At 44.6% G+C, this 25,561-nt stretch overlaps 1 protein-coding gene across 1 annotated transcript; it reads right to left on the bottom strand.

The window, feature by feature from the left end:
- Positions 1-3,324: 3,324 nt before the first annotated feature.
- Positions 3,325-9,587, bottom strand: LOC111918806 (uncharacterized). The gene is made up of 3 exons (XM_023914432.2): positions 8,550-9,587; positions 7,955-8,395; positions 3,325-3,963 (listed from the first exon to the last, which is right to left on the bottom strand). Exons 1-3 carry the CDS (start codon positions 9,585-9,587, stop codon positions 3,325-3,327), a joined length of 2,118 nt encoding a protein of 705 aa, XP_023770200.2.
- Between the last annotated feature and the right edge of the window lie 15,974 nt (positions 9,588-25,561).

Below are 25,561 nucleotides of genomic sequence, written 5' to 3'. Positions count from 1 at the left end.
GCTTGTCTCCTGATCGTATCTTTTGTCTTGGAGCCAAGAGCGCCTCTTGGCAGGCGCGAGCCTTCCGCCTGTGTGCTTCGCTCCCGGGGATGCCAACGGGAGCTAAGCCTGCTGGGCTGAGCCTAGTTGGCGTGCCCAGCTCTTGGGCTAGACGCGGTTCTGCTGTGCTGCCCTAGGCACACCATCAAGTCCCCCAGTCCAGTAGCTGTAGCGTTGCAGCGCTAGTTACGGCGGTCTGGGCTTAACCGACTAACGCATGTCAGTTTTTCTTTATCTGCCACTTCGTCCTTAATGGCGACGTGACTGCGCGTGATGACTGGCAGTTACGTCACTATGCCAGACATTTAAATGTCCTGCCTCTTCCACTTCCTTATAAGGGCATTTGCACGGTTTCTATTGACTCATCTATTCCTCCTTTTCCTCTTTATGTTCATCTTCCTTTGTCATTCATGGCAAACCTTCGCGGAATCATTCCATCCGCCGCCGAGTATCGCCAGTTGGAAATCACTTATGGTTTGTCTTCCTTGGAGGATGTGGAGTTTCCCTCTCCTGGCTCTAGCATCTCGTCCCCTCCCCCTGGTAATATTGGAGTTTACCTGAAAACCCTAGATGCTGGTATACGCTTTCCTCTAACGGATTTTCAGGAGGAGGTCCTCCAGAAAGATGGTTGCAGCCTTCAGATGTTGACTCCCAACGCAGTTAACAAAGTGGTCGCGTTTGAAATGATCTTCAGGGCCAACGGGTACCTTCCAGATTACTTTGTCTTCAAGTTTTTCTTCCGATTCTGTGTTACCGAAGATAAATGCACCTTCTTGGTCCGGAGAGGGGGACACGCCTTAGTCCCCGACGGGCGTACCCCCAAAAACTGGCAGGATAAATGGTTGTGGGTGAATCAGGAGCTGGTTGGGAGTGGTCGCTATCGTGCCGATGTTTTTGCCGATACCATCCTTAAACTTTTCCCCCACAACCAGGGTGTCGCCGACTACTTAAAGAGTGTGCAGGTATCCGCTGAAGATTACTTCGAGGCCCTTCTTTCTGGGTAGGGATGAGCCCCTCTTGGAGGCGGCGTGGCAAAATGGCGGTGTTCTCTATCGTTGATGGTGAGTGTTGTATCCCTTTGTTCTTTTTGTCCCCTTATTGCTCCTGTGTTATTTATATTTCCGTTCTGCTTTCCCTAGGTGCCGAGTCTTCTCTGTCCATGGATGAGGTGATGCGAAAACGTTATCGAGGCAAGTTGGAGTTTCGCGAGGTGGATTTGGTCGATCGACTTCCTCCACCTCTTCGGATGGATCAGCTTGCTCTAATCACTGCCCCTCCCGTTCCTTCGACAAGTTCATCGGCGTCCAAGGAGAATCCGCTGCATGCTCGCCCCATTTCTGCTGTCATGCCCCTGGGTGGCGTTCCTTCCTCCTCCATGGAGGATAGTGAGGACAGCAAGGAGGGGATCATCGTTGATGTCCGACGGATGCAGGCGAAACAAAAAGCTGTACAAGCCATGTGTGAGCCAGTTACTGGCACGCCCACTGTTACCAAGCGTATACATACTAGGCGCAACTTTTCTCGCCTGCTGAGTTCTATGAGTTCCACACCAACTGGTGTGGTAGTTATCCCTGATGACGACACGCAACAGTCCGAAGGGATCAACAGGGCGACTGAACAGTCCGTTATTTCAGACTTCTCTTCTATTCCTTCTCCAAGTGTTCCATTTGTTCCTTCAAAGCTTTCCCCAACAAAAGGTTTTGGTGTCCCAGGACAAGCTGCAATCTCCAAGGGTGGTGGTTCTGGAGATGGTGTTTCTGAGTCTACTGTTTTTATTCCGACCTAGGATCTTCGCAATGACTCTCGGCTCTCTGTGCGCGCCATTGCTTTGGAATTTTCGCAACATGCCTTTCCTCCGGCTGCAGTTGGAGATATGGAGGCGATGGGTAACCCCGCCCTTGCTTACAATGTGGCCTACATTGCCATGCAGACCATGTTTTATCTTGTTGCAGGTTCCCGGCGCATCCATACTCTTGGCGAGATGGAGACCGCGCATGCCGCCTATGGATCGTGTGTGGAAAGTCTGGAGCGTCGTCTTATCGAGCTTGGTGATGATCTTCGTGTATCTATGAAGAAGTGCGAGTTGTTAGCGTCTGATAAAAACGTCCTTGATGAAGCCAGAGCTGCGTTGGAGGCCAAGGTTTACTCCCTCACACAGATGAATGAGGTTTTGATGATTCAGGTCGAGAGTCTTGAGCGTGATGCCGCTGATCGTGACAAGCTTGTGTCGTCGCTTCAGTCGGATATGGATGCTTCTCGTCGAGACCTGGATTGGCTAGTGCGTGTTGGTGTTATTCGTATTGTTGATAAGTTGATTGAGCATCCCGATTTTACCAATGCCATAAGCCTCATCCACCATGTTGCATTTGTGGCTGGGGTTGAGTCTCTTAAGAAGGCTTCTGCTGGTGTTAGTGGTGGAGGGGGTAGTTTCCGGTGCTTCTTTGGTTGGTCCTGCAGTTAGTGTAAACGATGCTCTTTTGTCTTTTGCCAGTATGGATCATGCATCTCTGTTGGGTTTGGGGGAGTTAGGTATTGAGGGTCTTCGGGAGTTATGTTCTTTTGGTGGTTCTGAGGGTACCCCAAAAAGTGTGGTGGGTCAGGAGATTATGCCGGTAGTTGAAGTTGGTGCGGGGGAAAATGTTAAGGATGGTGAGGCTGGTGGTGAAGGTGATCGCGGTATTGGAGCAGGCATTGGTGATGGTAATGTTGATGAAGTGGCTGTGGGTGATGGAAAGGATGTTGGGGAGGGTGCCCCGACATCGTGTGCTACCCCTCCTGGGGTGTGAAAATTTCTCTTCGTAGTTGGTATAGGTTTTGATGTTTTGACTTGTGTAATGTTTGGACTTTCTTTTCTAACAACAATGTTTTATTTTCCTGGGTGTGTATTTTGTATGCTCTAAGCATTATCTTTTTTTTTCCTGCTCGGTTTGCTTATTGTTTTGCTTGCTTGTTTATTATACATTACTTAGGAGATACAACACCCTGATGTGCTAGGCATTTCGTTTTGCAGATGCTATCGTTGACACACTAAGTGTCGGTATTGGGTGCTTTTATCACCCAACGATCAAGCTTTGCACGTGAACATTCAATTCTTATAAATTAATACACTAAGTATCAAAGATCAGCAATTGCATTATCATTATACATTGACCGCGGATTTTTAAATACACTAAGTATTAAACTCATGTCACTAAGCATGGATATATGTACCCTAAGTACTTGGGATGTGCTACACTAAGCAACACATCGGTCAGCTGGGATTGCGCATCTTTCCCTCTTTCTTGTTTAAAATAAATACTTCTTCAAGTTCCTAGCATTCCACGTTCTTGGAATCTGCCTTCCTTCCATTGTTTCTAACACATATGCGCCATTCTTGTTTGCCTCTGTGACTCTATAAGGGCCTTCCCATGTTGGGCCCAACTTGCCTTGGGGTTGGGCTCGACTTGCCTCATTTTTCCTTAAAACGTATTCACCAAATCTGAACGCTTTTTCTTTTACTCTGTGATTGTAGTACCTTTCTGTTGCATGCTTGTATGCAGCTTGGCGCATTCCAGATTTTTCATGCTTTTCCTCTAGGATATCCAGGTTTATCCTTAAGTCTTGTGCATTGCTTTCCTCATCCTTGTTGGCCACCCTTACTGTGTTCACTGCCACCTCCATATGAAGCATGGCTTCTGTCCTATATGTCAGACTGAAGGGGGTTTCCTTCGTGCTTGTTCGTGGTGTAGTTCTGTACGACCACAACACCATCGGTATCTCCTCCGCCCAATTCCCTTTTGCTTTGCCCAGCCTCTTCTTGATTCCATTCACAATGGTTCGATTAGATACCTCTGTCTGTCCGTTCACTTGCGGGTGTGCTACCGATGTGAAACGTTGGCTTATCCCTTTGGTGGTGCACCACTTTCTGAACGGGTTCTCAGCAAACTATAGGCCGTTATCACTGACAAGAACTTTAGGCATCCCAAATCTTGTCATGATGTTCTTCCATACGAATTTTATCATGTGCCTCCCTGATATGCACGCCAGTAGTGGCTCCGCTTCGATCCATTTTGTGAAGTAGTCCACGGCCACCACCATATACTTTAGCGCTCCCAGCGCTTCTGGGAATGGACCTACTATATCTATGCCCCATTGGTAGAATGGCCACGGGCTGTATATGTTATGTAGTGGTACCGGCGGGTTCGCTTGGACTGGGGTGTAAGACTGACACTCCCCACATTTCCTGGTCATTTCTATCGCATCTTGATGTATCGTCGGCCAGTACACCCCCATTCGCAACACCTTGCCCGTTAAAGCCAGTGCCCCTTCGTGTGCACCTACTTGGCCTGAGTGTGCTTCTTGTAACATCTCTCTCCCTTTGGCTTGGTCCACACACTTTAGCCATGGGGTCGTGAACCCTTTCTTGTACAATTCTTCGTTAACCATTGCGTACGAAGGCGCTTTTATACGTATCTTCCTAGCCTCGCCATGATCGTTTGGCAACACCCCCCTCTGTAGGTATTCCCGGAACGGTGTCATCCACGTGGGCCCGGCTGGGGATAGGGCGTTCACCTGCTGCTCGTCTATACTTCTTTCGCGGAGTACCTCTATGTCACACCCCAAAACCATTAATGGCGGAAACATTCTGGGGCGGAGGACTTCATGTATAATATCACAACAATGAATAGTAGTAAACAAGCAACAACATCATCCATTGCATTAATAATATAATTTCATACATGTGTGTTCTGTCAAAGTTATAGACACCAAAAATATACATATCAAAATAAAAGATGAGTCTTGAACGAATTCCTTCTTCTCAAAGCCTGGCACTTGTACCTGTCTAGTGGTGACCTGAGAATACAAGTTATTTTGAAAGCGAGTATCAGCTTTAAAGCCGGTGAGATCATAAGTATATTAGTGTCTTATTTTGTATGAAAGCGTTTGTAAGATTTTTGTAAGATGTAATGTATAAGTTTTGTAAAGTTTGTGTTTGTTTGAACTATCCTAGAAAACCCTATGTTTCCTACTAAGAGTAGCCTTCTACCAAGGCATCTAGTAACTATGTGTGTCTCTTGTAAGAGTGTGTATTTTCCCAAATCCGACTATCATTAACCAAAAATATAGTTTTTACATTACCGTGCATCGTGTGAATGTTCACGAAGTGAATGTAATGGGATAAATATTATAGTACTGTAGTGTTGTATTAAGTATCTACTGTTGTACTAAATACCTTAAACCAATTGTTATTTAAAGTACAATGTGATCGGCCTGTACCCTGCTACCGACTCAATAGTAAAACGACGATGTAAGACATCGTAAGAAATGACATTTGGCACCCGTAGACTTGCAAGTCCCACTGTAGTGAGTAGCAAGGTGTAGGATAGTCAATCCAGTATAGATCTATATGCAAACTCATACGCTCCCCAATTAAGGAGATTCTGGATACAAAAACAGTCATGGCAGGTAGTGCCATGACCCATTTAATGGCTCACATAACTGAATGTAATGTATATGTAATGTATGTGCTAGCTGTATTGTGTGTTCTTCCTCTGTCTAGCATGTATGTTTGTTTCTCATCACTATGTATTATGTTTGTTTCTCATCACTATGTATTATGTTTTTTTCTCATCACTATGTATTATGTTTGTTTCTCATCACTATGTATCATGTTTATTTCTCATCACCATGTATTATGTTTGTTTCTCATTACTAATTATTATGACTCATGTATGCACTGACTCTTTGTATGATTCATTGTTCTTGTATTAGTATTAGTAAAACCCTAAACTACGCCTATTGTAGTTTACTAGTAATATAACTTGTACGTATGAACATGGAAGTATAACCTTGCTACCCAAGGGTATTGAATTTACTGGAAGTACCATTTTATGACTATATATGTACACATGATATATAACTAATATTTAAACAACCTTCAAACGAACACCCGATACCCTACCAGACCACATCTCAACGACGAAAAGGAAATAAGGCGGGCGGCCTTCCTAAGCCTTTTAAACATTGCTTATATAACTCTACATACATGGACATGAAATTGGTAATAAGTATAACAGAGTTTAAGTAAAAGTATTTGATAAGTAAAATAGTTTGTAAAACAGTTTGAAGCAAAACAGTTTGATAAGCAGTTTAAACAGTAAGAAAAATCACTGGTTTTGTAGTTATTAATCACATGTGATTGAAGTAATAACTATAAGTATTCAACTTGTATTCCCCCCATAAAAGCATTTAAAAACAATTAAACCATTGATTAGGGGTATGAACTCACTTGCAGTGAGTGGATTGGATTGGAGTGTCGGATATTGTTCTAGGTGACAAATGAAGACTTGTAGACACGCACGAGCCTAGTTATCATATAATGAACATATATATAACTAATTAGTCAATTTATAACTAATAAATTAAGTTGGGACACTCTAGAACATGAAAACACTTTGTTTCAAGTGTTAAAGATCACAAGGGTTGCATCCAAGTGTTTGTAGGGCAAAGCTAGAGTGTTTGGAGTTCAAGGGTAAACTCCTTTGGAGTTTACGGTTTTAATGACCATTACCCAAGGAGTTTACGGCATTAAACTTAAGGGTTTACGGTCGTAAACTCTACACTTTATGACCATATGTTGTTTTGAGGTTTTACAAGTCCTTTGAAGCATTTCTACTTGGTGGTTAGGCCTTTGGAAGGGATTAGGGCAATAAACACTCCTTTGAGGAGTTTACGGCCTCATGGTCATTTCCCTTTGGGTTTACTACCGTAAACCCATATGGAAAATGGTATTGCCAAGTTTTCAAGTCCTTAACTCGTCAAGGTAATTGTCTAGGTTAGTTTTTAGGCCTAAGGAAGGAATATGCCCCAATTAAACTCACTTTAGGGTGTTTACGGTTTTGGGAGATCCCCAAACCGTAAACACATAGAAATGGTGGACTTTGGTGTTTTCTAAGGCTTAAACACATCAAGGGAAGGTTTAAACACATCAAGGGAAGGTTTAAACACATCAAGGGAAGGTCTAGACATCAAAGTAAGGCTAGGTAAAGGACTTAGGCACACTTTGGTGCCTTACTTGGTGTTTACGGCCCAAGAACATTCTTGGACCATGAACACCTTAATCCTTGTGTTCTTGGGACATTTTCTTGATGCTAACATGTAATACAAGCTTAATATGACTCAAGGATGGAAGTACTTACTATAAGGAAGCTTGAAATGAGCTAACAGTCCAAGAACACTTAGTGTGTGTTCTTGGTGTTCTTGATGTTTTTGGAAATCTAATCAAAACACAAAAATGGATGGATGAGAAGATGCACAATCACTAGATTAAGTGTTATACCAACTTGAAATTGCTAGAACACTTACAAGTTTGAAGATCTTGAATTAAATCTTGGATGATACTTGAGAGGGTTTTTGAGTTTACTCTTTTAGGGTGAAAATGAAAAGTGATGTTCTTTGGGGAGTAAACATAAAATGACTAGTTTGGGGAGTAAACTCATGCTTAATGCATGATTTCACGGTTTTGCAAGACTTTTCGGCCCAAACATAAAAGTTTGGCCGTGAACTTCTAAGACACGAGGTGTTTGCGGTTTTGAAATTTCAAGACCCGAGACGGCACTTCCTTTCACCCGTTCGTTTAAAGAATAATATTAAAATAATCAAACGAACTTTAGATTTGCTAAAAATAAGTAATAAAGTAATTGACTTATAAATTGAAGTGATTGACTTTTAGGGTTTGACCGAATGTAAATTCCGGGTTGTCACACTCTACTAGGACCTTCTTTGACAGGTGGTCGAAGCACATGGATGCCAACTTACTTAAAGTGTCTGCCCTCTTGTTTTCACTCCTAGGTATCTGCTTGATTGTAAACCGCCTGAATGATCCTACCAATTGTTTCACCATCTTTACATACTTTCCCTTCCTTTGATCTCTTACCTCAAAACTCCCATTAACCTGGTTTGCTGCTAGCCTCGAGTCGGTTAGGGCCGTTACAGCTTTCGCACCCATCTGCTTGGCTAGACGCAACCCTACGAGCAGCACTTTGTACTCCGCTTTGTTGTTCGACGTGTGGAAATCGAAACGGAGGGCGTAGGTTACCTCTTCTCCTGCTGGACTGGTCAGGATCAGCCCCGCCCCTGAGCCTTCCCTGCTGGATGCCTCATCTGTATAGAAAGTCCATGAACTGTTATCAGCCGGGGCCCCTTCAACTGCCCACACTTTCTCTTTGTTTAGGTCCCCTCCGTCTGGAATTTCTAGTAAGAAATCGGTTAGCGCTTGTCCCTTGATACTCTTCCTTGGGCGGTAATTTATGTCGTGCTCTCTTAGTTCGATCGCCCACTTCGCCAGCCGGCCCGACGTCTCCGGCTTGAGTAGTATCTGTTTGATGGGGGTAACTCATAAGCACCTCGATCTGGTGTGCTTGAAAGTACCGCCTTAGTCGTTGCGCCGCATAGATGATCGCCAAGACCAGCCTCTCCAGCGTGGGATAGTTGAGTTTCGGTCCTTGCAGCGCCCTACTAACAAAGTATACCGGTCTCTGTTCCCCTTCCCTTTCTACATTCAATACTGAAGATATTGCTTCGCCTGATGTCGAGAGGTACACTTGTAACGTCTCTCCAGGGACAGGGCTGGCCAGCGTGGGTAATTCATGTAGCGCTTCCTTGATTCTTTGGAGTGCTTTTTCTGCTTCATTCATCCATTGGAAATTGCTCTTCTCAATGCACCCCTTCAATGTGTGGAACAACGGCATGGCCTTGTCAGCGGATTTCGAAATGAACCTTCTTAGAGCTGTAAGTTTCCCATTCAGACCTTGTGCATCCCTGAGGGAGTTCAGTGTTGGTGTCTCAATGAATTTATCGACTTTGGTCGGGCTGGGCTGGATACCTTGCCTGGTGACGTAGTATCCCAAGAACTGCCCCTCTTCCACCCCAAACGTACATTTGGCCGGGTTCAGCTTCATTTTTACCGCCTCTAAGGTTCGGAAAGTCTCCTCAATATCTTGCAACATCTTGTCTTCATGCGGGTTCTTAATCACCATGTCATCCACATATACCTCGATGTTTTTCACGATTTGTTTGGCAAATATCGAGTCGACCAGGCGCTGATATGTGGCCCCTGCATTCTTCAAGCTGAAAGGTATCTTGGTGTAGCAGAAATTGCCATGATCCGTGTAGAATGCTGTTTTCTCCTCATCTTCTTTGCTCATCAAAATCTGGTGGTACCTTTTGTACGCATCCAAAAAACACTTTAGCTTAAACCCTTGTAACGATTCCACTTTCTGATCAATCTCCGGGAGAGGGTAACAATCTTTAGGGCATGCCTTATTTAAGTCTGAAAAGTCTATCCACATACGCCACGACCCGTATTGCTTGCGGACCATAACTGGGTTCGCGATCCATGTCGGAAATATTGCCTCCCGCACTATCCCGACTTCTGCCAGCTTGGCCACTTCTGCATTAATTGCCCTATTACGGTCTCCTCCCTGGACTCTCTTCTTCTGCTTAACCTCTTTTGCGCTTGGTTTAATTACAATTTTATGCTCGATGAACTTCCTTTCTACCCCTACCATATCTGTAGGAGTCCATGCGAACACATGTTTGTATTGTTTGAGCAAGTCAACCAACGCTCTTCTTGTGTGGCTTGGGAGATCGCATCCAATGCTGACTGGCTAGTTGGGGTATCTTTCATTGATTACTTCCTTCCCTTTCACGGGGTTGTGTTTGGGCCTCTTGGTCTCTTTGGTTATTTCTGTCGGCTTCATGACTGTATAGCATTGCAATTCTTTATGTGGAGTGGCTAGCACCGTAGTTGCGCCCATTGGGGTGTCGAACTTCATCATCCCATGCATAGTTGATGGTACTGCCCCGAGCTTCAAGAGGGCTGTTCTTCCCATAATAATATTATGTTCTGCTGAATGTCGAATGACCATAAAATCTATCAAGGTGGTTTTCTTCCGCTGCTTGTCATGGCTAGTAATGGTCAGGGGGAGGTGGATTGTGCCCAACGGCCATAGGCTATGACTGGTGAATCCTACTAGCCTCCCAGACGTGGGTCGTAAGTTATCCTTCCAACGATCTGGGAGGAGCCGGAAGCAGTGCTCATAGATGATGTCCGCCGAACTCCCGGTGTCGACATAAACCCTATGTAGAGTTACATCCCTGATGGAGGCTTGTATCACCAGTGGATTGTCGCCCCTCCATCCTTCATGTCGAGGGTCTTGTACGAAGAAAGTGAGTGTTCGTGCTGAAAATTTAGCGGTCTCCTGCCCCCCGGTTGTTCTTCCCTGCCTCTCTTACTTCGTATCATGAATATCTCCTTGGGCCGGATCCCCTGGCATTTTTAGCATCAAACTTGGCGCGCAGGCTTCGCGTTACTTCCACCAGATCTCTTTTGAGTTGCTTCTCTTCCATCTCTTTTTTTAATACCGAATAGTTGACCGTATCGTGTGTCTTACTCTTGTGATATTCACAGTATCGGTTATTGGGCGACTTGGCCGGCTGTTGTTTCTCGGACACCGTGTACACTTCTGGGCGGCGACCCCGTCTGTCGTCCTTGACAAATGGTCGAAAACGCACCGGTGGTCTTCTTGCCTGGCCATAGTGCTTATTCCCCCCCCCCCCCGAAAATCCATGTGACCCGGGTTGTGGTGTCTGGTTGCCATGGCATTCAAGTAGGCCTGCTTGGCTGCCTCACCGTCTTGCTGCCGCAGATACCGCTCTACCCTTTCCTTCAATTCGGCCTGTGTTAAGGGACTCATTCCCATGAGTTTTTGCGACAAAGGGCCTGGCAAGAGCCCCCATGTAAAGGCGCCAGCTATGAGACCTTCATCGTGCCCCGGCACGTCCAACGTAGCATTTATGAACCTTGTGAAATTGTAACGACCAAATATTTCAACCAATTTAAAATTTTCAAAAACAACCCGATTCCAATAAATTTTATTACAAAAAGGTTTTCAATACAATTTATTTTAAGTATTCCCAGAATCTCATCACAATATAAACACGAGGAGCGGTACGATCACGCCTTCGCCTTGCCATAGTCTCCTAAAGAACCTGAAAAACATTAAACCACAACTGTAAGCCCGAAAGCTTAGTGAGATACCCCCAAAATACCAACCGCATATACCATACACGCATAACATGCCATAACATATCCGATCACAGAACAGCCATGCACTTCGGGTCTACTGTGGGATTGGTCCGCCGCACCGGCCAACAGTCCACCTGGTCCACCCTCCGAGTCTAGCCATATACCTCGAGTCTACAGTGTGATTGGTCCGCCCGCACCGGGCCTTCAATCCACCTGGTCCACTCTCTGAGTCTACAATATGATTGGTCGGTCCACACCGGGCCTTCAGTCGGCCTGGTCCACTCTCCGAGCCTCGGCACGTCTGGTCCGCCCTCGTGGGGCCTACAGCCTATCCGGACCGCTCGCTGGGCCTTCGGGACAACCGGTCCGCCCTGGGTATCTTGGCCTACAGCACAAAGCAGGACCCGCCTCAACCCAACTCCAGTCCAAACAACCATGTGCACATATACATACAATCATATAGCAATTCACAGTCAACAATCAGATCAAACATATCACATAACATATCATCATCCTAACCCGGATACCGACCTAACCGGTCACTAGCATAGCATCACCCTATCTCTCAGGATACCGATCTCAATCAGGTCTGTAACATATACCATCCTAGCTACCAGGATGCAAACATATCAAAGCAATAACATAACAACAACTACCCGGATCTCAATCCGATAAGGGCCGGCCTTGGTGCCTTAGACCCTGTTGATATAGTGAGGATAACTCACCTCGAAACTCTCGACTGAACAGACAACCCAAGCTGCTCCGATCATTGATACGATCTCCTCCACTGGACAACCACCAAAGCACTGAACTCAAAACAATATCCAACAATTACCAAGATGCCCCTGGAAACCACTAGTCAACCCTTGGTCAAAGTTAACGTCAAAGTCAACCCCTGACTGACTCTACTCGCCGAATCAACCCGATGACTCGCCAAGTCCCCATGCTCAGAATTCCCCCAATCCGCGACTCAACTCGCCGAGTCACCCCGAGACTCGCCGAGTCCAACGACTCTGAGCCCACTCACACACAACTCACCGAGTCATCCCTTGACTCACCGATTCACGGCTCAACCAGAAAAGATTGGGACTCTTTGACAAGACTTGCCGAGTCCAAGAACAGACTCGCCGAGTCTGAGGCTATCTTCAACCTACTCGCCGAGTTGTTCTTACAACTCGCCGACTTCCAGACCATCTTCATCCAGCTCGCCGAGTTGTTCTTCTAGCTCGACGAGTTCCAACTGATCTTCAAGCAACTCATCGAGTCGACCCATGTGACTCGCCGAGTACCACCGGTCTGAATCCATACAGAAGCATTCCAGGCCATACAATTGATCCAAAACACAGATCTAGCCTCCTACAACCCATCCATCACGTAAAGTGGCAAACTTTACGTGAATCCAAAGAGATCTAGGCCTTTTACACTTTAGGGCTAGGATTTGGGACATGATGGCTTATCTTAACACTCAAACACAGGGACTTTAATGCACTCTAGACCTTCTCCAATCCAGATCTGAGGTAGCAACCTCAGATCTAACCTACAAACTCCAAAACATACCAAGATGAGCTCCCATAAACCCCAAAATGATGAATCTAAATGAGTAACAGCCCAAGAACGAGATAATACCTCAAAAGAACGCCCCAACAGCAATGAAACTCGAATCCAAGCAAAGCCCCTTGCTCCAAGCTTCCTACCCTTCAAGATTTCCTCAACAATTGCTTCTCCAAGCTTCCAAATGCAACTTGATCCACTCACACACGAAGGTTAGGGTTTCTGGACTTGAGGATGAGTAAAGAGGCTGGGGGAATGGATGTTATGTTCTTTATATAGGGCTCAACCCCGAGAATTAGGGTTTTCTCCACTCAGCGCCTACTCGCTGAGTCCATCCACTGACTCGCCGAGTCGGTCACTTAACACGCGACCAAGTCGCGACTCTACTCGCCGAGTCCACCTATGGACTCGCCGAGTTCCCCTTCCAATTTACTCTTTTAGCCCTTCAACTTTACTCTTGCTATTCCGGGATGTTACAATTCTCCCCCACTTACATTAGGCTTCGTCCTCGAAGCCTGCAACAACTCAACTCTTAGAAATACTCCTGCCACGCATCACCTGGCTCCAACCCAACCAGGTTCCTCAAAACACAACCATAGAAACCGGAAGCTCACTTTCTCCTTTCTTACGGTGTCCTAACCACCGACTCAAGCCGGCCACCGACTTTACCCTCTAATAACCCCACTTAACAACTGAGTACTACTCACGATGCAACACTGCTCCAAATCACAACCATCACTCGACCCATATGAGCTAGAAAATAACCATGCACCACCGGATTCCCGATCCGAGTCCAACCCTAATCATTCTGCTGACAGAAAGACACATTCTTCAGAGCAACTCCTATGAGTTCTCCTCTTGCAATCACATACACGTGCTGAATTAGCTCTAGCACCCTTAGGTTGGGAAAACCCGATACACTGATGACAACTCCAAACATCCTCCAGGATGAACCACTACTACATACACAATTCCCTAATCAGAATCACACTGAGAGCCCAAGACTCCCTCCCTGCATCCCTTCCGAGCCTCTTGGCTCTACACCCGCGAAATTCCTTCCGCGACCTCAGCAGACATCCCAAACCGGATGTGCTTCCATTCCACTGCCGCAAACACGCTGCTCAATGGTCATACTTGGATCACTCTAATCATAACTCTTTTCTGCCGCTTTCACTTCCGTGAATTTGCACTCAGTCTCGGAGTTACACTCCTCTCTCTTTCCTTTGCCAAGGAAATCCACTTGGCCGCCTTGTCACTCCGACAAGTGCCACTGTGCTCGCCCAATGCTGCACCACTCCTTCATAGCGTAACCGCCCACATGCTCTGACTCTGATCGCAGGGAACCTCAAGCCCATGCACAAACTCCACTAATCGAGATCAAAACCCGGGGCCAGACCTTCTAATGCTAACACACTGCAACATACACAATCATATCCTCGAACCGATCCAACAATACTTGCAGAGTCTTCAGCATGACTGGACCGCCTCACCAAGCCTTCAGCCAATCTGGACCACTCTCAGAACCTTCAGCCAATCTGGACCGCTCTCAGTGCCTTCAGTTTGGCTGGACCGTTCTCCGAGCCTTCGGCCTGACTGGTACGCCTACCGGCCTTCAGTCTATCCGGACCGCCCAACTAGCATTCATCATTCTGAGCTATCTCTCCGGGAAATCCTCCCATGCATACTGTTCTAGCCCTCTAGGGGTTCCGAACTCTATCTCCATCACACATAATCGATCCCGGCCTGATCCCCAGGCCCTCCACAATCAAATGCCCTAGGTCTGTATCCCGCCCCGCATGCCTGACACTTGCTCCTACCAGCCTACACTCTGGGCTGACATAACACTGCTGAATCCCAACAGCTAAGCACCCTCAAATACCCATCGGACTCCCGGAGAATTTTCCAATTCTCCCCCACTTGTAGCACTGACTATCAAACATCGGTCGCCAATACCGACCACCCAAAACAACCCTGCACAAAACAAACACTTACACGCGGACTGCTTCCCACAAGCATAAACAACCTTAACAAGATCCCATATCAACACTGATTAACCCGCTCGAAAGAAACTCAATCTGCATCTAACCACTCCTCAGAAAGCAGATGATACCCGATCTTCTAACCAATTCCAGGTTTCCACTAATAACCCTCATGAATGATAACCAACGAAATTCCCAATACAATAACTCATAACCAAACCACAACCCTAAAAAACGACGAATACCGCATCGAAAACCACACAAAATACCAGCACATAAACAATACACCACAATAATCACAAGATAACAAGACATCAAGGAAGAAACATACCCGCAGCTGCATCCGACACTGCTCTGACCTCCTCTGCGGTAAGCTGAAAAGCACGACCCTGAGCCCTTGGGGGCTCCGCTCCACCCTGACCTCCACCCGTGATCCTCAAAGTGGCCAGTGCTGGAGCCTGCACCGGTCCTGCAGCAAGCTGTGGACAGTTGACCCTCAAATGTCCAATCTGATGACAATGATAACAAATCCTCAAATCCCGAACTGGCGCTGACTGCCGACAATCCCTCGCATAGTGCCCCTCCTTTCCGCACTTGCGGCATGCACCACCGGACCTACAAACTCCGGTGTGACCCCTCCTACACTTCCCACAAGTGTGGCTGCTCAGATCCCCCACTCTAGCGTCAACGGTCTTGGACCGTTTCAACGCCGGCTGCGACTGCACCAGAGCCTGCCTCAGCTCACGCAACTGCAACTTAATCTCTAACTCACGCCGCCTGGCGGCCTCCTGCAACTCCAACAGGTTCTCGCACCTCTGCGTAGACACAAACTGTCTGATGTCCCTCTTGAGCATGCTCAGATATCGAGACATCTGAGCCTACTCCGAAGCGAACTCTAGGCAGAACATCTCCCTCTCAGTGAACATCCTGGTGATCCCAGTCACCGACTCCGAATCCTGCTTTAGCTCAAGGAACTCCTGAGCCAATCTCTCCATCTCAACTTGCGGAACATAACGAGTGTTGAACATCTCTCTGAACTGATCCCATGAAACCGCAGCCCTCTGCGCATCTGAATATGACCCCGTGGTCAATCTCCACCAATCCTTCGCCCCAAGCCTCAACAGGTTCAGAGCACACCTCACCTCTGATCAGCAGGGCATGAACACGTGAAGAAACACCCCTCCATGTCCGATAACCATCTCATAGCAACAATCGGGTCCTGAACTCCATCAAAGGTGGGAGGCTTCGTATTATCGAAGTCCCGATACTGAAAGCCCCGACCAGCTCCTCCTCCTGCCGCTGCTACAGCCGTTGTAGCCGCCATGACAGCCGTCTCTGTGAGAGCTGCATAGCGCTCATCAAAATACTCAACCATAGCGGTATTGATCGACCCAAACAGTTCCAGCAACTCAGCCCGGAACAACGCAGCAATCTCATCACGCAGGATCTCACGAATCCTCGCATCCAACTCGCATGTGCTCATCTGACCAATAACCTCGGGCGGTACTGACACGCCCGGAACTCCCTCTCCTGCTCCCGATCCTACCCCGGATCCACTCCCAGCATGCCTCGGAATCTCCATACTGAAAATCACCACAAAGACTCAAATACTTCCCACTATCCCGCGAACCAACTCTCTCAACCCAACTCTAGAGGTCATGGTTTCCCTGATACGCGTATGGGTCCTGTGCTTTCAGTAGTACAGGCCCATACTACCTTCCACACCTACCCATATTTGTATGAAGTACTACCACAACACCCTAGCGAAAACATACAAACAAGCGCTCAATCCCTCACCACTAGAGGAACACTGGAAATCTCCCACAAGGAACCCTAGGCTACAGGCATCACAATCAGGCAGCATTTATCATAAAATCCTGAAGATCCCTAGCCTAACACTAGCATGTTGTTCTATCAAAGCTCAAAAACAAATAACATGTATGGTATTTTGGGGTTACTTACGGGCTCCGGCTGATCGTACCTCCGCGTCCTCCTTTACTCATTTTGAAAACCATTTTAAGTTCTCTTTTGAAAACTCTCCTCGATTTGAGACTGGAGTCACACGAGTGTTCCTCCAATTCACTCAAACCAAGGCTCTGATACCAACTTGTAACGACCAAAAATTTCAACCAATTTAAAATTTTCAAAAACAACCCGATTCCAGTAAAGTTTACTACAAAAAGGTTTTCAATACAATTTATTTTTAGTATTCCCAGAATCTCATCACAATATAAACACGAGGAGCGGTACGATCACGCCTTCGCCTTGCCACGGTCTCTTGAAGAACCTGAAAAACATTAAACCACAACTGTAAGCCCGAAAGCTTAGTGAGATACCCCCAAAATACCAACCACATATACCATACACGCATAACATGCCATAACATATCCGATCATAGAACAGCCATGCACTTCGGGTCTACTGTGGAACTGGTCCGCCGCACCGGCCAACAGTCCACCTGGTCCACCCTCCGAGTCTAGCCATATACCTTGAGTCTACAGTGTGATTGGTCCGCTCGCACCGGGCCTTCAATCCACCTGGTCCACTCTCTGAGTCTACAGTATGACTGGTCGGTCCACACCGGGCCTTCAGTCGGCCTGGTCCACTCTCCGAGCCTCGGCACGTCTGGTCCGCCCTCTTGGGGCCTACAGCCTATCCGGACCGCTCGCTGGGCCTTCGGGACAACCGGTCCGCCCTGGGTATCTTGGCCTACAGCACAAAGCAGGACCCGCCTCAACCCAACTCCAGTCCAAACAACCATGTGCACATATACATACAATTATATAGCAATTCACAGTCAACAAGCAGATCAAACATATCACATAACATATCATCATCCTAACCCGGATACCGACCTAACCGGTCACTAGCATAGCATCACCCTATCTGTCAGGATACCAATCTCAATCAGGTCTCTAACATATACCATCCTAGCTACCAGGATGCAAACATATCAAAGCCATAACATAACAACAACTACCCGGATCTCAATCTGATAAGGGCCGGCCTTGGTGCCTTAGACCCTGTTGATATAGTGAGGATAACTCACCTCGAAACTGTCGACTGAACAGACAACCCAAGCTGCTCCGATCACTGATACGATCTCCTCCACTGGACAACCACCAAAGCACTGAACTCAAAACAATATCCAACAATTACCAAGATGCCCCTGGAAACCACTAGTCAACCCTTGGTCAAAGTTAACGTCAAAGTCAACCCCTGACTGACTCTACTCGCCGAATCAACCCGATGACTCGCCAAGTCCCCATGCTCAGAATTCCCCCAATCCGCGACTCAACTCGCCGAGTCACCCCGAGACTCGCCGAGTCCAACGACTCTGAGTCCACTCACACACAACTCACCGAGTCATCCCTTGACTCACCGATTCACGGCTCAACCAGAAAAGATTGGGACTCTTTGACAAGACTTGTCGAGTCCAAGAACAGACTCGCCGAGTCTGAGGCTATCTTCAACCTACTCGCCGAGTTGTTCTTACAACTCGCCGACTTCCAGACCATCTTCATCCAGCTCGCCGAGTTGTTCTTCTAGCTCGACGAGTTCCAACTGATCTTCAAGCAACTCATCGAGTCGACCCATGTGACTCGCCAAGTACCACCGGTCTGAATCCATACAGAAGCATTCCAGGCCATACAATTGATCCAAAACACAGATCTAGCCTCCTACAACCCATCCATCACGTAAAGTGGCAAACTTTACGTGAATCCAAAGAGATCTAGGCCTTTTACACTTTAGGGCTAGGATTTGGGACATGATGGCTTATCTTAACACTCAAACACAGGGACTTTAATGCACTCTAGACCTTCTCCAATCCAGATCTGAGGTAGCAACCTCAGATCTAACCTCCAAACTCCAAAACATACCAAGATGAGCTCCCATAAACCCCAAAATGATGAATCTAAATGAGTAACAGCCCAAGAACGAGATAATACCTCAAAAGAACGCCCCAACAACAATGAAACTCGAATCCAAGCAAATCCCCTTGCTCCAAGCCTCCTACCCTTCAAGATTTCCTCAACAATTGCTTCTCCAAGCTTCCAAATGCAACTTCATCCACTCACACACGAAGGTTAGGGTTTCTGAACTTGAGGATGAGTAAAGAGGATGGGGGAATGGATGTTATGTTCTTTATATAGGGCTCAACCCCGAGAATTAGGGTTTTCTCCACTCAGCGCCTACTCGCCGAGTCCATCCACTGACTCGCCGAGTCGGCCACTTAACATGCGACCAAGTCGCGACTCTACTCGCCGAGTCCACCCATGGACTCGCCGAGTTCCCCTTCCAATTTACTCTTTTAGCCCTTCAACTTTACTCTTGCTATTCCGGGATGTTACAGAAATATTCTCGTACCGTTTCCCCTCTTTCTGTTTACAACCTATGATTGAATGAGAATCTCCCTTGTACTTACGTAACTGCATGAAGTTGGTATGGAAAAGGTACTTAAGCTGAGCAAAGTTCGAAATGCTGCCTGGTTGCAACGTCTTGAACCATGTGCCAGCGTTGCCGTCAAGGGTCGTCGGGAAGTACGTGCACCAGAACTTTTCGTTAAGTTTCAATGACGTTATCGTCCATTCATATGTATCGATGTGGCTATTCGGGTCAGTGGTTCCATTGTATGTTTTGAGTGTCGGTAGCTTTTCTGTGTTTGGTATTTCACAATCCAACAGCTCTTTGACAAACAGAGACGTCACACTACGGGAAAAACCTTCTTGGCCTGGGACAGTCGATGCACCCTGTTGATATTGAGGGTTCATGCCATGTGATGGTGGTGCGAGGTAGCAAGTCCATAAAAGGGGTATGGCTGGAATGGCAGTTGGAGGGGATAACTGGCAGAGAAAGGGTGTGCGGGGGTTATAGGGTTGATCATTACCGGCTGTTGCAAGCTGCCGTTGCCTGGGATCGTCGGTCTAGTCCATGCGCCGACCATCGGGTAGATGGGTGGTGAGTGGTTTATCATGGTTTGTGCCAGCGGCGGTAACGAGGCTGTTGAACTCTGTCCACCCGTCATCTGGAATGACGATGGCGTTGCAAATGACGGTGAGATATTGAAAACGTGGCTCGATGGAAGTGTTGTTGAGTGGACCGATTGTGCCTGCTGCAGCGGCGGTACAAAGAATGGTGGCATCTGAAAGTGTGTAGACGGAAGTGGCCCCACCGGAGTCGTTCCTTGTTGAGAAAGCGGTGGTTGTGGAACGTTTCCGGCGATTGATGTAGAGCTTCCTTCGCCTAAAATGGTCCTGTTGACCATTGTAGACAGAGGTGTTTCGTCCAACGCCGTCATGGGACGTATGGGACTGGTTGGTCATCCCTCACTGCCGTTGGACGCCATTGACGTTTGCTTTTGTGCTTTTTGTTTGTGTTCTTCGTCTCACAAACGGATGGCGCCAAACGATGCTACCTTGCTCTTGCTTTATCCGCGAACTTCTCTCGATCGTCTAGCTATCACTGCAAGATCACAAAGAACAGAGGCCGTCAGCCGCTTTCCGGGAGGAGCTCCTGGAAGAACGCTCCGACGGTCAAGTTAGAGGGTATTTTAGGGTTTGTCTGTATTCTCTCTAGAAAGCTTGGAGAACTTACCTCGTAGGTATGAGAGCACATCCTTTTATACCTAGCACTCTTGCCTGAGCCGTACCAAACAGAATCGCTTTAGGGGAGACAGGATCAGAGGCGCTGATTGGAGGTTCGTGCGCCTTCAACCGCTAGAGCGCTCTCATTGTCTCAGACGATAATGCTCCGATCCTCTTGCTTGTCTCATGGCCGTATCTTTTGTCTTGGCGCCAGGAGCGCCTCTTGGCGGGCGCGAGCCTTCCGCCTGTGAGCTTCGCTCCCGGGGACACCAGCGGGCGCTAAGCCTGCTGGGCTGAGCCTAGTTGGCGTGCCCGACTCTTGGGCTAGACGCGGTTCTGCTGTGCTGCCCTATGCATGCCATCATCTAACCATATGCATAATACTACACTTCCCAGACTTTCTCTAGGATTCTTCTCTTCCCACATACCTGCCATTCAAACAATGTCTACACTAATACCACCAAAATTCCTCACGAATGCATAGCCGTACATAATCCAAAATTTAATAGACATTCGAATAAGATTCTCTACCCGAAAACCACAACCAAATAAGAACATGTAATAATGTCGAATAAAAAATTCTAAGGCTATTAGATTCTAATTATGTACAATTCTTATGGCCTTCGATTAGCAATTCGATAATATTAGTCAAAGATTCCACGATACATATTACATTCAACACATATAAAGCATCTGCAACACCCATACAACTCAAACAATTCTAGCATGCGATTCTTGAACATACCGTTAGCCTATAATGTAGCATGCATATCAATCCATAACATAATTATATCCATATAGGTATATTAGGAATCGCTTACTTCCTGACTGACTGTACACATCACATCCTATTTTTATCAATTAAAGTTAGATAAGGAAACCACACTCGCAATCTCAAGCCAACAATCAAACAAGAGCATGGCAAAAGATCGAGCTCATGTTTCTGGAAATTAATACTTTTATTCAAAGAAACTTTAAGAAAATATTTGGTTGACTGTTTAGAACGATGCTGCTATACCTAGTTCACTAAAAAACAACATAAATGAGAACATGTCTTGGAGTTCCGATTCCAACTCAATAAAAGGAATTGAAGTAAGCACATTTTCATTTCTCTCACAAAATTATATAAAGAGTTACTACCATGAAAACAACTATTAATGGGTCTTAGGCATGATGGTATTTGCTACCATACAACCTTGTTATCAACAAAACAAATAGAAAATGATAGTGTAATGTAGGGATGAGAATTTGGCCCGGAAACCCGAACCGAATCGAAACCCGAACCGAACCGAACCGAATTAGGCCCGAATAAGCAATTCGATTCGGGTTTCGATTATCTATATTATGCTTACTTGGTTCTCGGGTTATTCGGTTCGGCTTACCCAAATAAGAGCTTATTCGGTTATAAATACCCGACCCGAATAAGCATTCATCATCCCTTTTCTCTGTTCGACAAAAATCATAATTATAATTCACACTTTTGTCTTCATCATTCATAAAAAAATCCCTATGCTCGTTCTCATCATTTCAAAATCGACCAATCTTCTCATCTATTTCCAAACTCGAAATCACTTCTTTCGATCCTTCCTCTTGTTTCAGACTTTCAAAAATCGACCCTTCCTATTGTCTCTAAGGATTCACGAATTCATACTTTGTCTAGTCATTGAAAATTGGGCTCCAACTCAAGAAACTCAAGTAAGACATTAATTCTCATTATGTTAATCTACTATGTAAATGATATACTTTCAATGTGTTATTGTGCTATGTTAGTCTTTGAATGCTTTATGTTGATGTATAAAAGTACATTGTTATTCTATTATTCAGGTTATTCGGGTTATAGAATCTTAATACAGTTTATTCGGTTTTTTCGATTATATTAGGTCCTTAATCATCTTGTACATGTTATTCAGGTTATTCGAGTAGTAACCGAACCGAACCGATTAAAACACAAACCAAACTGAACCCGTACTGGTTAATCGGTTCAGTTTTCTTTTCATGTAATTACACATATTCAGTTTTTGGGCTATTCGGGTTCGGGTCGGTTCGATTCGGTTCGGTACCGACCTGAATAACATCCCTAGTGTAATGTGTACAATTATCAGAACAATGCATAAGTAGCAAGTAATTTCAACCTAAAGAGGATAGGTTTTGCAATTACTGTATAATGTCTACTCTTAAGAGCTGGTTAACTCCTATGGTCAACCTTCCATGGGCTGACTGGCAAAAGTTTCCATTTTGAGAGATTTATTTTAACTCAAATGGTGAATATTGAACCACATGGACTCTGTATATGTGTTATAGGGTCTCCCTCTGCTTGATTAACTATCTGGACTCATCGACCGATTGGCAAGCACTCAACCACTCTGACTTATTGTCAAAAAAGAATAGATAGAAATGCAAAACTGAAAAAAAAAATATTATTTGTAAGATTATTATAACTCCCAATAGAAGTGAATCAAGACTTCATATCATAACTAAAACCTATTTCAAAAATTGAAATTGAGTCGTGATTTAAACCCAAATCCTGGAGTTTTAATTGAACTAAAATCTCGAAACTAAACCCTATTTCGAGACCAATCTCGATCCAATTGAGGGTTTTTGAAGGGGTAAATATTTATATTTATATAGAAAGAGACAAAAATAGAGGCTGCAACATACATGGACCGTTGTAGCATAACGTCGAATACAGAAATGAAGAAATTAAGAAGAGATAACGATAAGAGAAAGGAAGTCGTACGGTGGAAGAAACATGAAGCACCGACTGCAAAAATTGAGCGAAAGAAATGGTAAACGATGATTCATAAATGCGATACCAATCAGAAATATCATTGGGTGAGAAAGATGGTGGTAATCCAGGAAGACAACACATACCGGAAGAAGCCAAAATCAAGTCGCAAGTCGATGAACACTACTCGGCTGGCATGGGTACTGCTCATTAGCCATGCCCACAATTGATATATATATATATATATATATATATATATATATATATATATATATATATATATATATATATATATATATATATATATATATATATATATATATATATATATAATTTAATAACGACTGCTCATGTACTCGTCTCCATAGACATTCGGTGTGTTATCGTTTGTGATTACTAAATTTTGAAGGACCTCATTTTTTGCTATTGTCTCGGACATCAAATTGACTTGGAGCAGTACTGGTCTTATGCGAGACAATGGATATCCATTAGTATATCCATCTAGGCGCTCATTGTCATTGGCGCTATGTCCCTCCCGGTATGCCCCTCACCAAAATCGACGTATATAAGCAATCTCTCTCTCTCTCTCTCTCTCTCTCTCTCTCTCTCTCTCATGGAAATTTGCTACTTGTTTCTTCATGAATTTATTACATTTTCCATGGATAAATTTAATATATGATTATATTAGTTACCAAGGCAAGAAACTTAGTTAGATCATGATGTGTATGTTAGTGTTTTGATGAGTTCATAGATGAATATTAAATGAATTTTATAGTATAAAATTTTGATGTATATGTTAGTAATTTTTATGTTTGATGTTTATGAATTGTTGATCTTTTTTTCTCGGAGTAATGTATACAGGATCTTAATGTTACTTTTTGGTTGATCAATATTGGTGATGGTTGATTACATTTTTATGTTTAAGTGTTGTTCACTTTGCGTTGATTAATTGTATGCTGTCATTTAAAGTATATTTACTAAATTGGAAGTATTTTATTATGCGAATTTGTAAACATGTTGTTGTGTAACTTATATTGTCAAAATTGTAAGTTTTTTAAGGCACGTTGTCTAAAATCTACAGCATATGTTTCTATTGAGAGTAAGTACATGCCTATAATGCAAGTATGCTGTAATAGACTATGTTACTTATATTGTAAGCGTGTTCCCGTTTAAAGTATGTTTCCTGTAAGTGTGTAGCAACCTAAATAATGTTGCCTATATATATACTTAAATACTTAAAATTATATAAGTATATACAAAACTTCACAATAAATTTTCAGTTAGCGACATCAATAATTTCATTCACTTTTTTAGGAACTTGTAATTTGATGTATTTCAAATATAATAAGAGTAATAAATATGTTGTATTGAGTCAACATATATTAAATGAACTTATTAGCTTGTAATGTATTTAATTTTGTTTTAATATTTTTATTTTTTGGAAACGACCAATATTATAAAAACGCACTCAAATAGTAAGAAACTATAGGGGAAAATTTAGCGGTTACATATTACATATACAAAGAAAATTTAAGACTAAGACGAAAAATGACAAGAGAACCACTCTTCTCAGTTGCATAAACCACATTTGCCTCTACATTTTACCCACAAATACACTAAAGCTTTGATATTGTCCACCACACCATTTGGAGTGATGAATTTTGCTTGGAATACCCAATCATTTCTAACTCTCCATATACTCCAAAGCATCCCATAGCAAATGATTGTTAACTGTTCCTTTATCTTAGGGCATCTCCCCCAATTGGCTGCAAAACAAGTAATCTCTTCTACATTATGGAAATGGATATGATCTATTCCGCACCAGTTAAGTATGGACTTCGTGACAGACTTCGCATAAGGACATTCCACCAGAATATGATTTGCATATTTAGTTCCATCAATACATAAGCTACAACTACAAGTGTCGAGAGTAACCCGGCGATAGGAGAGGGCTACAACTGATGGTATTTTCCCCATCACAGGACGCCATATGAATGTAGTTACTTTAATTGGAATGAGTTTACACCAACTTATTTGAAATTGGTGGACATTTGTTGTGGAGCCCTGATCAATCTTTTTTCAGAGGAGGTCCACCCTATATTTTCCATCCGCCGATAGTAGACATGACAATTGATCGACCCCAGCTTGTAATTGTATCGAATCCATGTCGTTGACTAGACATTCTAGTTCAGAGGAGCAACCAACAACAGTAGAACAAGATCTCCACTTCCACATGTTCCCACCTTCGTTTTTTCTCTCTAAAACCTTACATGACTTCTTTTTTCAAGTTCATATAATCTGGGGTATTTTGTTTTCATGTTTACACCACCATCAACCCATAAGTCATGCCAAAACTAAGTGTTATCCCCATATTTGACAATTTGCTCGAAGATATGGTTATAACTAAGTCCCAATGCATCAATATCCTTTTTAACTCCAACAATATTGTTCCAAACTCCAGTTATTTTTTTTTTGCTAAGTACTCAACAGGTTTATTACGCTGGTTATGAAGTCCTACAATGACTCTAGCCCATAGTGAGGAGGGTTCATATTTAAGTCTCCACCACCATTTAACGAGAGAAACATTCAGCGTACGAGTTGATCTGACTCCCAA

The sequence above is a fragment of the Lactuca sativa genome, chromosome 6, assembly GCF_002870075.4.
Source record: "Lactuca sativa cultivar Salinas chromosome 6, Lsat_Salinas_v11, whole genome shotgun sequence".
NCBI lineage: Eukaryota > Viridiplantae > Streptophyta > Magnoliopsida > Asterales > Asteraceae > Lactuca > Lactuca sativa.
The sequence above is the reverse complement of the archived record's forward strand: the minus strand, read 5'-3'. Positions and strand labels throughout refer to the sequence as shown.

Excerpts from the sequence above, each read along its gene's own strand:
- LOC111918806 (XM_023914432.2), bottom strand. The coding sequence starts at position 9,587 with ATGGTAGGGGTAGAAAGGAAGTTCATCGAGCATAAAATTGTAATTAAA. Across the intron at positions 8,396-8,549 it reads GGGAAGGGGAACAGAGACCG|ATACTACTCAAGCCGGAGAC; the intron begins GTATACTTTGTT and ends CCCATCAAACAG. Across the intron at positions 3,964-7,954 it reads AGGTTAATGGGAGTTTTGAG|TTTGCTGAGAACCCGTTCAG; the intron begins GTAAGAGATCAA and ends AACGGCCTATAG.